Below are 15,770 nucleotides of genomic sequence, written 5' to 3' on the forward strand. Positions count from 1 at the left end.
AGGAACGTCGCCCTCCATTTTCACAGTCACTTCATCTACGACTATAACCTCCCCTTTCTTATCTAGGCACCCTTCAGAGTATACACTACTAGTGTACCGGTTCCAGTCCCCTCTAGACAGATCATTCTGTGTCTCTAAATACAAGGGCATGTTGACAGGGTCCATCTCTGTAGTGTAAGAACAAGGCAGATCATCAACACCAGTGTCTAACGCCTCACCATCTCCACGGGAATGAACCGTCCTCTGGCTCTGGTGAAATACCGGTAAATACTCTGAGCCAGGAGGACAACCCAGTGGCCCYAGTCTCTCTGGGTCTGATCCGTGGTCAGATCCTGGGTGTAAGAGCCTGTGTGTTACAGTCTCTGTGTTGGTCTCTGACTTGAGGAATGCGTCCGGCGTTCCACTGAACTCCGTGATGCTACGTCGGGTACTGGGCGGCGCTGGGGCGGAGGTGGTGGGGACCTCTGTGGCTACATGGGGCGCTCCAGTCTGGATGTCTCTGCTGTGTCGTTGGTCCACCTCTCCTCCAGTCTTCTCCAGCTTGACCCCAGGATTTGCAGCCTCTGCATCTGCAGACTGACATAAGAAGAGAGGAGGTCATTACCGGCACATGAGACTAATTGGATAACAATGTCGTAGGGAAGTCTCACAAGCTATACTTTCGTCCGTTTGCTATATCGGCATCGAACATGTCACCCTCCCTAGGAAAGGGGGTGACCTTGACAATTTATTGTTAAAATGAGAGGATGCCTGGATCTTTAATTTAAAGTCCTTGCTCCCTTTCGCCCTAACATAGAGTTTGATCTGAAACCATTCTTGTGATTGTGTTTTTGCTATCCATTATAAATAATGTTTGTAGGCCTATGTTGCCAAATTACACTACATGGTCAAAAGTATGTGAACACCTCTTCAAATTAGTGATTTGGCTATTTCAGCCACACCCGTTATTGACAGGTGTATACAATCAAGCACACAGCCATGCAATCTCTATAGGAAAACATTGGCAGTAGAATGGCCCGTACTGAAGAGCTCAGTGACTTTCAAAGTGGCACCGTCATAGGATACCACCTTTCCAACAAGTCAGTTCGTAAGGAGCAACAACGGCTCAGCCGCAAAGTGGTAGGCCACACAAGCTCACAGAACTGGACCGCCGAGTGCTGTAGCGCGTAATAATTGTCTGTCCTCGGTTGCAACACTCACTACCAAGTTCCAAACTGCCTCTGGAAGCAGCGTCGGCACAATAACTGTTTGTCGGAAGCTTCATGAAATGGGTTTCCATGGCTGAGTAGCCGCACACAAGCCTAAGATCACAATGCGCAATGCCAAGCGGCGGCTGGAGTGGTGTAAAGCTCACCACCATTGGACTCTGGAGCAGTGGAAACGCGTTCTCTGGAGTGATGAATCACGCTTCACCATCTTGCAGTCCAATGGACGAATCTGGGTTTGGCGGATGCCAGCAGAACGCTACCTGCCCGAATGCATAGTGCCAACTGTAAAGTTTGGTGGAGGAGTAATAATGGTCCGGGGCTGTTTATCATGGTTCGGGCTAGGCCTCTTAGTTCCGGTGAAGGGAAATCTTAATGCTACAGCATACAATGTGACATTCTAGATTATTCTACACTTCCAACTTTGTGGCAACAGTTTGGGGAAGGCCCTTTCCTGATTCAGCATGAAAATGCACCTGTGCACAAAGCGTGGTCCATACAGAAATGGTTTGTCGAGATCGGTGTGGAAGAACTTGACTGGCATGCACAGAGCCCTGACCTCAACCCCATCTTACACCTTTGAGATGAACTAGAACGCCAAGCTGCGAGCCAGGCCTAATCGCCCAACATCAGTACTCGACCTCACTAATGCTCTTGTGCTGCGGGGACTTGCTTCCATTCAGCCAATGTTCCAACATCTAATGGAAAGCCTTCCCAGAAGAGTGGAGGCTCTTATAGCAGAAAAGGGGGGACCAACTCCATATTAATGCCCATGATTTTGGAATGAGATGTTCAACAAGCAGGTGTCCACATAGCTTTGGCCATGTAGTGTATATCTATGATCATATGTAATCCATTCGTGCTTTTTATATAAATCACGTAACCATAGCAACGGTAAACATTAGGCCATAGCGATGGTACAAAAATAAACAGACATGCACACTCCCAATGCAGGTGCATGTCTAATGGTGCTTAAGCAATACAAACCTATGCTCCTAATGCACGTCTAATGTACCTCACTGGACTAGGTAATGGCTTCCCTTAGCCTAATGACCTAGACACATATAGAGTGCACTTATTCTGCTTACTACTCTAAGATGTATAATGTAAACACTGCCTGGGGAAATAATGTGATGCTGTGCAGTTAAATGAGTCATATTTTGAGTTCCATGGTGTTAACGTCTAAATAACAACAAAAACGCTAACGTGGAAATTGTTATTGGTTCCTGTTCACTTCCGTATAAACTGAAGAGAAAGGATCTTATTGGTTGGCGTTTTTGCTCAAAGGATGTGGTTAAATGAAGTATTTATGTGTATTGTTCTTTGAATTACGGTACAGCTTCTTATATTACATCAAATCTCCTATGATCAGTATCTTTCAAGATGACAGCAGACTAGTTTAGAATGAACAGTGTGATAGCGTGACAATAATAGAATGACTTTATTCCATCGACATCACCTCAGTAAGGTAAATATTCAACTGTCCTTGTTCTCGCTTCGGTCCTTCTTATGATAATTATTACAATACAGTGCCTTGCATAAGTCTTTACCCACCTTAAACTTCCCCATTTTAGTGTTACAACATGGAATTTAAATGGATTTAATTGTAATTTGTCAACAATTTATTGAAAATACTCTGTCAAAGTGGAACAAAAATTCTAACATTGTTTGAAAAGTTATGACAACTAAAACACTACTATACCTTGATTACATAAGAATTCATCCCCTGAGTAAATACTTTGGTAGTGATTACAGCGTTGAATCTTCTTGGGTAAGTCTCTTGAGAGCTTTGCACACCTGTAGGCTATTGTGCAATATTTGCCCAATATTCTTTTAAATTCTTCAACCTCTGTCAAGGTGTTGGGGATCATGGCTAGACAGCAATTTTAAGTCTTGCCCTAGATTTTCAGATAGGTCAAAAATGTAACTTGGCCACTCGGAACGTTCACTGTCTTCTTGGTAAGCAATTTCAATGTAGATTTGGCTTTGTGTTGTAGGTTATTGTCCTGCTGAAAGGTGAATTCCTCTGAGTGTCTGGTGTAAAGCACACTGAAGCAGGTTTTCCTCTGGGATTTTTCCTGTACTTAGCTACATCCTGTTTCTTTCCATCCTGAAAAATCCCAGTATTTGCCAATGTCAAGCATACCCATAATGCAGCCACCAACATGCTTGAAAATAAAGAGGCAGTTACTCAGTGATGTGTTCTGTTGTATTTCACCCAAACATAAGGCTTTGCATTTAGGCCAAAATGTCCTTTGCTGTGTTTATTTTGTAGTATTACTTTAGTGCTTTGTTGCTTACAGGATGCATGTTTTGGAATATTTTCATTCTGTCATTACCTACAGTGTTGATCCATCCTCAATTCTTCCATCTCAGCCATTAAACTCACCAATGAGTTTTAAAATCACCAATGGCCTCATGGTAACATCCCTGAGCGGTTGCATTCCTGTCCTGCAGCTCAGTTCAGAAGGATGACTATCTTAGATGTGTCTGGGTATAATCATATCAGCCCTATTATGTCACACAGTGATTCCTTGTAACATATGTGTTTTGTCTACATTTACATTTAAGTCATTTAGCAGACGCTCTTATCCAGAGCGACTTAGAGATATTTACTCCTGAACTCATCTAGTCTTGCCTAAACAAAGGGGGTGAATACTGTATATTTTAGTTATCCAATTTTTATATTTAAAAAAAGCTTCCATTTTGACAGAGTATTTTGATTAAATTGTTGACGAAAAAATGACAATTAAATCCATTTTAACTCCAGTTCGTAAGAAAATTAGGAAAAGTCTAAAAGGGGGATGAATGTTTAGCTTACCCCTTATATCACTACAAGTTACCACAAAAATATGCAGAACATTTGATTGTATTGTTATATTCTGATTTTAAAATACCAACCCAACAGGATAGAATGAAGCATAACAGGGTATTTGGTATTTTATTAGCACCTACTCTTCCTGGGGTCAAGATAAAACATGAAACATAATACAGAACATCAATAGACAAGAACAGCTCAAGAACAGAACTACATACATTTATAGAAAATGAAAGCAATAGGGTGGAACAAACAGCAATAATGAATACATGATTTAAAGTCTATACTGAACAAAAATTGTTTCAAAGATTTTACTGTTGCAGTTCATATAAAAGGAAATCAGTCAATTGAAATATTTTCATTAGGCCCTAATCTATGGATTTCACATGACTGGGAATACTGATATGCATCTGTTGGCCACAGACACCTTAAAATAAGGTAGGGGCGTGGATCAGAAAACCAGTTAGTTTCTGGTGTGACCACCATTTGCCTCATGCAGCGCGACATCTCCTTCGCATAGAGTTGATCAGGCTGTTGATTGTGGCCTGTGGAATGTTGTCCCACTCTTCAATGGCTGTGTGAAGTTGCTGGATATTGGCGGGAACTGGAACACGCTGTTGTACATGTTGATCCCGAGCATCCCAAACATGCTCAAATGGGTGACTTGTCTGGTGAGTATGCAGGCCATGRAAGAACTGGGCATTTTCAGGTTCCAAGAATTGTGTTCAGATCCTTGCGATGTGGGGGCCTTGCATTATTATGCTGAAACATGACGTAAAGGCGATAGATGAATGGACCACAATCGGCCCGACAGGATCTCATCACGGTATATCTGTGCATTCAAATTGCCATCGATAAAATGCCATTGTGTTCGTTGTCCGTAGCTTATGCCCGCCCATACCATAACCCCACCGCCATCATGGGGCACTCTGTTCAAAACATTGACATCAGCAAACCTCTCGCCCACACGACGCCATAAACGAGGCCGGTTGGACATACTTCCAAATTCTCAAAAACAACATTGGAGGCGGCTTATGGTAGAGAAATTAACATTAAATGATCTGGCAACAGCTCTTGTGGACATTCCTGCAGTCAGCATGCCAATTGCACACTCCCTCAAAACTTGAGACATCTGTGACATTGTGTTGAGTGACAAAACTGCACATTTCAGAGTGGCCTTTTATTGTCCCCAGCACAAGGTGCAACTGTGTAATGATCATGCTGATTACCTTGACAAAAGGAGAAATGCTCACTAACTGGAATGTAAACAAATTTGTGCACAACATTTTTGCAAAATACTCTTTTTGTGTGTATGGAACATTTCTGGGATCTTTTATTTCAGCTGATGAAACATGAGACAAACACTTCACATGTTGCGTTTTATATTTTTTGTTCAATAAATGAAATGGTTGAAAAACATTACACCTATAATAATAATGAATATTGTGGATTAGTTTACTTTCTATTTATTTGATAAAATCAAAAATGTACTTTTTAAAAACATTGTCAACCTGAGTTTGTAAAACATGAACAGATTTATTGTTGCTAGCCAATTACATACTAATTACAATTATATATGCACATTTCATTACTTACATTATGTAAGCTATGTAACTAATTAATAATTGTAATGTTATTAGCAACAAATGTATCTAAATATGCATAAAATATATTATTCAAAGAGAAATAAATATTGACATTAGTCATTTATTTGCTATTTTTTCAAACAACATTTAACAACTGTTAGGTGCATAATCCTAACAGGGTGGAACCTTAGAGTGGAATAATTTAGCTTTACACYGTTTTATTCCCCACCAACAAATGATACTTCCTGAACGTGGTGCCATTGTGGGAGGGGGCTGTTTTTTAAAAGGGGAATTCAGTTTTTCCTCTATATTAATTTAGCCACCTCCGCAAAAGATATGTACATTAGTTTTTATATTTTTGCAGAGACAAGCTTTTTAAATGGATAGTTGTTGGCTCAATGCCTGGAAGTTTACGGGAACAGCTAGCCTGTTTCAAATGACAAGTTAAYAAAGGATTAATGAGGGGTATGTGGTTAATTACTCTCTTACCTCAAGACACTTCACATGATAACTATAATATTTAATCTAAATAACAGTTCCAAGACATCCCCTACGTACATTTCAAGTGATACGATTTCTCTCAATTATTAGACACGACTAGGCTACTCCTGCAGTGCATACAGGGACACTGCCTCTCCCGTATGGACCTTCAGGTGCACCTTCATATTGTGGTGGTGGGAGAACCTCTTCGCACACTGGGGGCAGCTGTAGGGTTTCTCCCCTGTGTGGACCCTCTGGTGCCTCTTCAGGTTGGACAATCGGGAGAAACTGGCCGGGCACAGGTGGCAGCTGAACGCTTTCTCCCCCGTGTGCATCCTCTGGTGGATCTCCACCTGTTTGGGGAAACTGAAGGCTATCCCACAGAACGAACACGGAAAGCGCWTCTCTTTGGCGCTGCCACCTTTACTGATTCCGTCTCTAMTACGGTCATGTGTCAATGGGCTTGTGTAGCCATTTAGTGTTGAGGCACGGGCGTGTTCAGAGGTCTGGTTTAACATAAGGAGAGTGTGAGGAGGATGAAGGCCAGGAAGTGTCTGTGTTGTCGCAGGGTCCATGTTCCAGTTGATAGATCCTATAGAAGGCAGGCTGAAGGCAGCACCTGTTAGAGGGTTAACCTGAGGCGCCATCAGTCTCTCTGAATTACAACTATAGGAGCAGGATGGAGCATCGCTAGCCGAGTCTGTGTCTGTTCTCTTCAGCCGCATACGGACACCTCCCAGTCCCCGCAGACCAATTCTACGCCTTGCCCTGGTCTCAGCCAGWCCTGGTCTCAGTTCAGTTGTTGTTTTGTGTTCCACTGTCTGTTTCTGGTTGTTATTAACAGTGTTGTTCCCCAGCCCAGAGTTGAGGACACTGTCCCATCCACTGACCTCCACTATGTCATCTCTAGTCCTGGCCTGCTCAGTGATGTTGTCCCCTGGGCCCTTGGCTGCACCKGTCTGGGAATCCAAGATGTCCGCCCAGTCTCCTCTGTTAGCCTCCAGCCAACCACCTGCAAGAGGTTACAAAATACTTTCGAAACATGGCAGACAACGTTACATTTTATGACTATAACTACTGTTCCCTGAAGGAGGGAAACAAGGTACAACATACTATGGGGAGTCGCACACTCGCCACTTCGATTGAAAGACCTACAATCACGCCCGACAAGGCCAATGAAATCGCTGTACACCTCGCCTTCCACAGGATTCATTCCTTCAATTGAATATCTCTCTCAGGGTTTGACAAACTTTTTTAGCCACAAGTAGTACAGATGTTTTACTTGTTCGAAAGCGCAAGTCACTTGGCCACCCCCAGACCAAATCTCTGGTCTCCCGTGCCAAACCTGCCCGTACGCCTGGGACAACAGGACTCTGCGCAACGTGAGTTGTCAGGGTCCTCGCCTAAAGGGCGAATKATCTCCCTGAACCAAGGCTGCCTGGGCCAATGGAGAGCCACAAGAATCAATGATAAGCCCTCCCAGCGCACCCTCTCCAACGTGGACTGAATCAGAASCACTGGCGGAAATGCATAAAGGAAGGTCAAAAGGCCACTGGTGCGCCAGAGAGTCTTTCCCAACAGGGCACTTGGGTCCCTCATGCAGATAAAAAGACGACAATGAGCATTTTCTTGCAATGCGTAAAGATCTATGTCGGCATTGCCGAACCTCTCCCATATCTGGGCAACCACCCAGGGGTGTAGTCTCCACTCTTGATGAAGAGGGGCCCCCCTGGATAGCAGATCCACCCGAGTTGAGGTAACCAGGAACATGCATCACCTGATGTGAGAGCAAATGTGCACTGCTCCACCACAACAGGGAGCGAGCCAAGGTGAGGAGGGTCCGGCCATGCCTGTTGATGTATTATATTTACATTTAAGTCATTTAKCACACGCTCTTATCCAGCGTGACTTACAAGAGTGAGAGCACACATTTGTGTACCGTTTTCGTACTGGTCCCCCGTGGGAACCGAACCAACAACCCTGGCATTGCAAGCACCATGCTCTACCAACTGAGCCACCATCGTTAGATATGACCAGCACACAGTGGTGTAAAGTACTTAAGTACAAATACTTGAAAGTACTGCTTAAGTMGTTTTTGGGGGTATCTGTACTTTACTTTACTATTAATATTTGTGCCTACTTTTACTTTACTACATTCCAAAAGAAAAGAATGTACTTTTTACTCCATACATTTTCCTTGACACCCAAAAGTAMAGGAAATTTGTAAAATTCACACACTTATCAAGAGAACATCCCTTGTCATCCCTACTGAGTCTGATCTGGCGGACTCACTAAACACAAATACTTAGTTGGTAAATCATGTCTGAGTGTTGGAGTGTGCCCCTGGCTATCGTCAATTAAAATAAAAAATACAATTCTGCCGTCTGGTTTGCTTAATAAGAAATCTGAAATGGTTTATACTTTTGATACTTAAGTATATTTAAAAGCAAATACTTTTAAACTTTTACTCAAGTAGTATTTTACTGGGTGACTTTTTTACTTGAGTAATTTTCTATGAAGGTATCTTTACTTTTCCTCAAGTACGACAATGTAGTACTTTTTACACCACTGCCCGCACATGTCTGACAATCAGAAGTTCCAGGTAATTGATATGCCGGGCTCTCTGTGACACCGACCATACTCCTCGAATTCAGTAACCCTCGCACACCGCGCCCCGTCTGTCRTGATCACCTTGCGGGACAACACCTGGCCCATGAGAACCCCTTGCGATAGTAACCGGGGATYCCTCCACTGGGCCAGTGCCTGAAGGCATGTCGGGGACACCTGAATTGACCTGTTTAGGTGGCGAGATGTATCCAAGCGTGTTGCTAGCACCCAGCACTGGAACAGCCTCAGGGGAATGACCACCATCCAYAGAAGCACCATCCCCAGTAGACGCAGGAACTGGTGAAAACGTACAGGAACTGGTGAAAAACKAAATTGGGCCAAGCAGAGCTGGAAACCCGACAACCTCTCCGGGGATAGAAAAGTGCAATTTAAGGATGAGTCTAACTCGAGACCCAGGAATGGAATGTGCTTAGACAGCTCTTTTTCTGGTTTACAATAAAACCTAGAGAATGAACATAGGGCATTAGCCTCGATGTGTGTAACACTGCTTGTTCCTTTGACTGCTATCAGCCAATCGTCCATATAGGTCAACACACTCAGCCCCTGGCCCCTCATGGAGTACCAAAAAATGATGCTACTTTCATAGCGTGAGGAGGTGGCTGTCCCCGAACTAAGTCCTCTTCATCACCSGAGGAAACCCCCGGAGCTGTCCAGGGACACCATGGCGTCGTCCGAACATGGGCCCTGTATGTCACCGAACCCACCGGCTCACCACCTCCCTGCTGGGAGGCTAGTTCCACCTTTTCCGACAACAGCCTCAAGCCCCTCTCCGCTTCCTGCACCTCGGTCCCAGCCAAGTTGCCGGATTCTTGGAAAGGAAAGTCGCAAAGAATGCTACACGTCTTTCCAGGGAGTTTTCCCACAGTATGTGGCAATGCGCACACGGACTGGTTCGCATAGTATAACCGCATGACTGGGGGCGTGATCGTGACCCTGAACCCGGCTTAGCCATYGTCGTCTCGGTCGCTTTCTTAGCCATCTTACTCATTGCTCCAGAAAACTGAAGAATAATTAACTGTTTGGGATTAGGAAACTAACGATACCAAATACAAACTTCAGCACACAACGTCCAGGGGGGTGAGCACGCTCTACCACAGTCTCGTTTTCCAATTGTTTGTTTTAGTAGCGTGAATTGCTCCTGTTCACACCAAGGTGAAGAGTGGAATAGTTGACGGAATAAATCCGAGCCTCGCATTTATAACCTGTGGATGGACGGGGCTTCCAGCGAGGCGCAGATTTCATTGGCCTTGTCAGGCGTGATTGTGGATCCTTCAACCGGTCACGAGAGTGCGACTCCCCATAGTATGTTGTGCCGAAGTTGACTGACTGAAGAGGAACTCCTATAAATTTTTCTGTCAATTACCTGGTGAAGTTCATTGTTTTTGTATGTCAGCATAAATTGTATTCATTTTATGAATGAAGAAARTGAAGAAAGAATCATTTCCAGGCGCATCACTATTACTATTGAAGAGGGCTCTATGCTGACTTTTTTTTTTTACAAGGAGTAAGTATAAGTGGGAAAATGTAGGTGCACAAAGAAATTTAGGAGCACAATTAAACATATTTCAGGTATTAAAGCTAGAATCTTAAATTGTTCTAGGCACACTGGTGCTAAATTAAAATTCCAGGTTTCCCTACAAAATATTTAGATGCATATGTGAGTAAAATGGTCRCACTGTAGAACCCTGTTGAGGATCTATAGGTTATACGTATTTCTCCCTTACCTTGCTCCCCCATCTTTAGTCCACTCAGCAGATCAATGCTCTCTGGTCCGTCCTCTGTCTCCTCTTTGACCAGCAGCAGATCAGGCTTCCCATCCTCCATGTCTACTGACTGTAAGAGATACAGAGTGAGAGGATGTTGGATCAAGAAATCTGATATGAGCACCCTGCTATGGAGCATCTTCTGATTGGGCAATGAGGGATTGCGATGAGTACTATGCAAACATGTTAGTTGATTTGATTACTTGACACTCTTTAAAATGGTTTGATAATTCAGGCATGGTCCCACCCTTTTGACAAAATTAATSAAGACCTGGGCCCGTTTCCACAAAGAGTCTTAGTAGGAGTGCTGATCGAGGATCAGAACTCCTACTCTGAGAGGCTATGTAGATACGGGCCCTGACCTAATACCATTCAGACAGTAGTTCAGTGGGCTAACCTCAGTGAGACTGTGTGTGGTCCTGTGCTGATCAGCTGGTTCCTCTGTGGGTTCAGGAGGAGGTGTAGTCTGGTTGTCCTCCATGACCATGGTCCCCTCAGGGTTCCCCAGACCCTCCTCCTTCACCAGCATCACCTGTGGACACTCCTCCTCCTGGAAAAGACATGTGATACAGATTACACAGACATACACTCCCTCGGGTACATAAACACACACACAGATAATAAACACACTTTCAACATGGAGTGTTTACCCATCCCCAATATGTTTGAGTCCCATACTGTAGTTACAGAATGACTTCATTGTTGTTAAACCCATCATGGTGGACATAAATATGATGTTGTGGATAAATATGAGTCAGCTATGATAAGTGAAAAGTCATCAGACAAACCTTAAACTATTTTGAAGTGTACACTAGGTATTTGTTAGTGTGTAGGTGATATTTAGTAGGCCTTAAGTGTGTATCGATTATAAAGCACTCGAGAGTATGCAGTCAATAAAAGTCTTAGAATGAAAAGACCCATTTTGTGTTTATTAAACAAGTGTTAAATACACCATATGAAAACCATCAACAACAACAACAAAATCAGCATGAACTTGATAAACTGCATTCATTTTCTCATGAAAAGTGTATTGGGGGGGGAAATTAAGTAGTTGAATGGAGGTAATGAAATAGGCATTTGTGAACATCACACTACACATATCTTTATTTTAAATAGTAAAAAATAAAATAAAAACCCTTGAATGAGTAGGTGTCCAAAATTTTGACTGGTACTGTGTATATACACACACACACGCATGTATATGCCTTATATACTGTATCACACAATATCTGGATGCAATATTCTACTCAGGAACATTCAAMACTGAAATCTGTGGATATTTTTGCTGACAATAATGAAAATGTATCTTTGATTTTAATGCAGGGCTTGTTCTAAACCATTCCTGAGTGGAATGGTTACTTTCTATGTTACGGAGTGGAATGGTTTTTCTGCTGGTGTATCCTGAGGTAACTCCTCTCTGAGAACCTCTTCCTGCAGTGTGTACAAGCAAACGGCCTTTCTCCCGTGTGGACCTTCAGGTGCATCTTCAGCTGGTCCTGGCGGGAGAACCTCTTCTCACACTGGGGGCAGCTGTAGGACTTCTCATGTGTGGACCCTCGGTACCTATTCAGGCTCGACGAGTGGGAGAAGCGCATGTGACACTGGGGGCAGCTGAAGGATTTCTCTCCTGTGTGGACCCTCTAGTGGGTCTCCACCTTCTGAGGGCAGCTGAAGCCTTTGTTACAGAACATGCAGAGGAACCGTTTCTCTTTACTATTGCCTGATGTTGCTCCCCCTCCTTGAGCCTGGGTCCTTTGAGTTCAATACCTGATCGAAAAGGACGTGTGAATCGGAAGGCCCCATCAACGTGGACACTGGGTCGCGATCCCTGAGCGCACGTAAAAGGAAGTTGGTTGTGACATTTGTATTTGTCTCTAAGCTTTCCCTGTAATCTAAGAAGTCTCTGCTATGTAAGTGTCTGTCTCTTAGGTGACCATCTGCATTCCGTGTGGGAGAAACGTTGCCCTCCACTTTCACAGTCACCTCATCTAGAATCAGACCCTCCCCTTTCTTATCTAGGCACCCTTCAGAGTATACACTACTACTGTACTGGTTCCTTTGAGCCATTCCAGATCAGTCTGTCTCTAAACCCAAGGGCATGTTGCCATGGTCCATCTCTGTAGCGTAAGAACAAGACAGATCATCACCACCAGTGTCTAACGTGTCACCATCTCCACGGTAATGAACCGTTCTCTGGCTTTGGTTAAATACCGGAAAGTACTCTGAGCCGGGAGCAGGAGGACAGCCCAGTGGCCCCAGCCTCTCTGAGTCTGATCCGTGGTCAGATCCTGTATGTAAGCGCCTGTGTGTTACAGTTAAAGTCTATGTCTGTCTCTGACTTGAGGACAGTGTTCGGCGTTCCACTGACCTCCGTGATGCTGCGTTGGGTCCTGGGCCTGGGCGGTGCTGGGACGGTGGTGGAGTCCTCAGTGGCTTCATGGGGCACTCCAGCCACTCCAGTCTGGATGTTTCTGCTGTGCCGTGGGGCCTCCTCTCTTTCAGACCCCTCCTGCTTCATCCCAGGAACTGCAACCTCTGCAGGCTGACACAAGAAGAGAGGAGATTATTACCGGCACAAGTCTAATTGGATAACAACGTTGTAGGAAAGTCCCACAAGCTCCCTAATGGCAGATAAATGAGGATGTACATGTAAGCAAGTGAATAGCTGAGGGGAGCCTTTCTGAAATAAATGGGCCACATTTAATGTACTGTAATTTTGATGTAATACTATTACACTAACCTCTATCACGATAATGTCCTGGGTTGAGGTTCCACTCCCATCATCAACAGTGATTGGTTGGTCATCACGCCATGTATTGTCTCTCGCTGGCTTCACAAAGCTCCTGTGGCCTCCAGTGAAATGTCCTTCACCTGAGAGAGTGATTGGGGGAAAAGAGGGGATTAGGTTAGTTACTGTCAATGCTCAATGGTATATTGTACGCTATTGTTACTGTCTAGAATTGGCAAGGATGTAAGGTAACACTTCTCATAACTTCTTGATATACTATTTRTAGATCAATGTATTAAGTTTCATGCATCAAATTGTTTTTAATTAGTAAATAATAGGACAAGCAGTAAATAAAATATCTGTTTAGAATATGATATTTTGTCTTTATGCAAGATAGTTAAGTAATCCGGGGAACTCTTGCATACTATCCAAAAACTGACCAAGACCCAATTCTAGTTAACACAGAGTTTCCAAGACTTGGTCCTAAGAGACGCACTTTTTTTTTTTTTTTTCACCAACACTGCAAAGCTGATTTAAATGATCAAAGCTTGATGATTAGTTGACTATTTGTATCAGATGTGTAGTGCTAGGGGGGKAAAACAAAACCTGCACCCTTTAGGGTCTGGAAGACCGAGTTTGGGAAATGCTGAGTTAACACATCTAGTCACACATGCGCATAGGAGAACGGGGCGCCAGGCCCGTTCTTCTGCAAAACGTACCTCTTGCCATTCCTCTGTTTCGGTTGAGGATCTTGTCAATACTGGGACGACTGGCGAGGGAACGCTCCCGTGCCACTTTCAGATCGAGTAGCTGTAGTTTCCTCCGCAATGAGCTGTTTTCTTTCCGACTTTGAGTTATTTCCAAACGAAACACTGCATAGTCGTCGTCTACGAGTTTACAGATCTCTGCMACGGCTGCATTCGCTAGCACCTCCATGATGGAGGCTATCTGAGTGTGAAAAACCATACAGTTAGCCATTGTTAGCAGCTAGCTAGCATTACCTAGGTAACATCGATCAACCAAGTCCTGTCTCCAACGAGAATTAAACACTACCCSGGAAAAGTATGTGATGCTGTTCATTTAAACGTCATGAGTTCCACTGTGTTAATAAAAACGCTAACGTGGAAATTATTCTTAGTCACTGTTCACTTCCGTTTAAACTGAAGAGAAATGATCTTATTGGGTGGCGTCATAGCTTAAAGGGTGTGGTTTGAATAATAAACTGTTTTTACGTTACGCATCAAATCTCATATGATCAGTATCTTCCAAGCTGAGAGCAGACTTGTTTAGAAAGAGCAGCGTGTCAGCAAAAAATAGAGTAGAAAAGAATAGAATCACCTCAGTAAGGTAAATATTMATCTGTCCGAGTTCTGTTTAGTTGACTGCTTCTATCTCTACAAGTTACCACAAAATATACACAACATTTGGAATTGTTAAATTATGATTTTAAAATACCTACCCAGGTAGCAATTCCACTTCCTTTACTTGGACTTGTTCTCTCTTTTCCAAGTTTACAAATTAATAACTCGAATCTTTTGGATAAAAAATGCAACAATAAGTGGATACGATTGGCAGTTAATTAAGTAATTTTTTCGTGATTATAATTTAATATATTGCTATGAAAGTGACCAAACCATGCTAAGGTAAAAAGCGACTACCTTTTACYTTATCCAGTTTTCCCAAAARTTAAAGAAACTAATTTAATGATTTCTTGCACAAAAGATTCCATTTTGACAAAATGGCTTGTGTTTTTTGTTTTTGTATCTCTAGACTAACATATGGTGCTCTATCTTTATATCTTGACAGTAAAATAAGCAAGGAGATAGACCAGATGYTTTTCAAYTTTCTGTGGAGAAACTGTACCCATTACATTAGGAAAACTGTTGTAATGAACACAATTTTCTGGACTTTACTACCTTAAATAATACTTTTAAGATCAATTGGATAAAACAATTCCTAAGAAGACCCACTTCTATCTGGAATTTTATTCCTCATCATGTCTTCTCTACTTTTGGTGGCCTTAACTTCATGTTGTTTTGCAATTATAATATTGACAAAGTTCCAGTGAAACTTTCTGCTTTTCATCGGCAGGTTTTCTTGTCATGGTCCTTAATTTATAAACACATTTTTTCTCCACAGATATTATATATGGAATAGTCGGGATATATTGTATAAAAATACTTATTTGTTTTTAGAATATTGGTTCCGAAATAATATCCTATTGGTGAGCCAACTGGTAAATGCAGAGGGTCTTTTACTCAGTTATAAGGAATTCTTATCACTTTACAAGGTCCCTGTAACACCTAAAGATTTTGCAATTGTTTTAGATGCCATTCCCTCAGGTGTTGCTCTGTTATTCAGGAACGTGTCAAGACCTGACCCTCAGAGCCTACCTTCTATTGACCCTGTTGACTCATTAGTAGGAAAGATTTGTTTCTCTTTTGGTCCATTCAACAACAGAGCGATACGAACCTTGTTTCAGCAGGATGTTGTATGTCATGCCTTATTGGAAATATCTGTTGGAAAAAAGTGTGGATGTTGCCACACACATACCTACTTGTC

At 42.9% G+C, this 15,770-nt stretch overlaps 2 protein-coding genes across 4 annotated transcripts in view; both read right to left on the bottom strand.

The window, feature by feature from the left end:
• Positions 1-15,770, bottom strand: part of LOC111958308 (uncharacterized) — a 148,861-nt gene that overhangs the window by 50,436 nt on the left and 82,655 nt on the right. Inside the window, 4 exon segments of the mRNA XM_070437149.1 lie at positions 380-576; positions 6,024-6,036; positions 6,216-6,462; positions 15,589-15,597. Coding sequence (XP_070293250.1) covers positions 380-576; positions 6,024-6,036; positions 6,216-6,462; positions 15,589-15,597 — 466 coding nt within the window.
• On the bottom strand, positions 492-14,410 carry LOC139023664 (uncharacterized). Of its 3 annotated transcripts, XM_070437229.1 has the most exons (7): positions 13,928-14,408; positions 13,221-13,351; positions 12,849-13,022; positions 10,878-11,030; positions 10,442-10,550; positions 6,980-7,121; positions 492-576 (listed from the first exon to the last, which is right to left on the bottom strand). In XM_070437229.1, exons 1-6 carry the CDS (start codon positions 14,184-14,186, stop codon positions 6,985-6,987), a joined length of 963 nt encoding a protein of 320 aa, XP_070293330.1. In that variant the 5' UTR covers positions 14,187-14,408; the 3' UTR covers positions 492-576; positions 6,980-6,984. The 3 variants fall into 3 exon arrangements, with proteins under 3 accessions (XP_070293330.1, XP_070293329.1, XP_070293331.1); XM_070437228.1 differs by lacking the exon at positions 492-576 and having other exon boundaries at positions 6,455-7,121; positions 13,928-14,361; XM_070437230.1 differs by lacking the exons at positions 492-576; positions 6,980-7,121; positions 10,442-10,550; positions 10,878-11,030 and adding an exon at positions 11,389-12,308 and having other exon boundaries at positions 13,928-14,410.

Source organism: Salvelinus sp. IW2-2015, linkage group LG34 (genome assembly GCF_002910315.2).
Source record: "Salvelinus sp. IW2-2015 linkage group LG34, ASM291031v2, whole genome shotgun sequence".
In the NCBI taxonomy this organism is placed as follows: Eukaryota; Metazoa; Chordata; class Actinopteri; order Salmoniformes; family Salmonidae; genus Salvelinus; species Salvelinus sp. IW2-2015.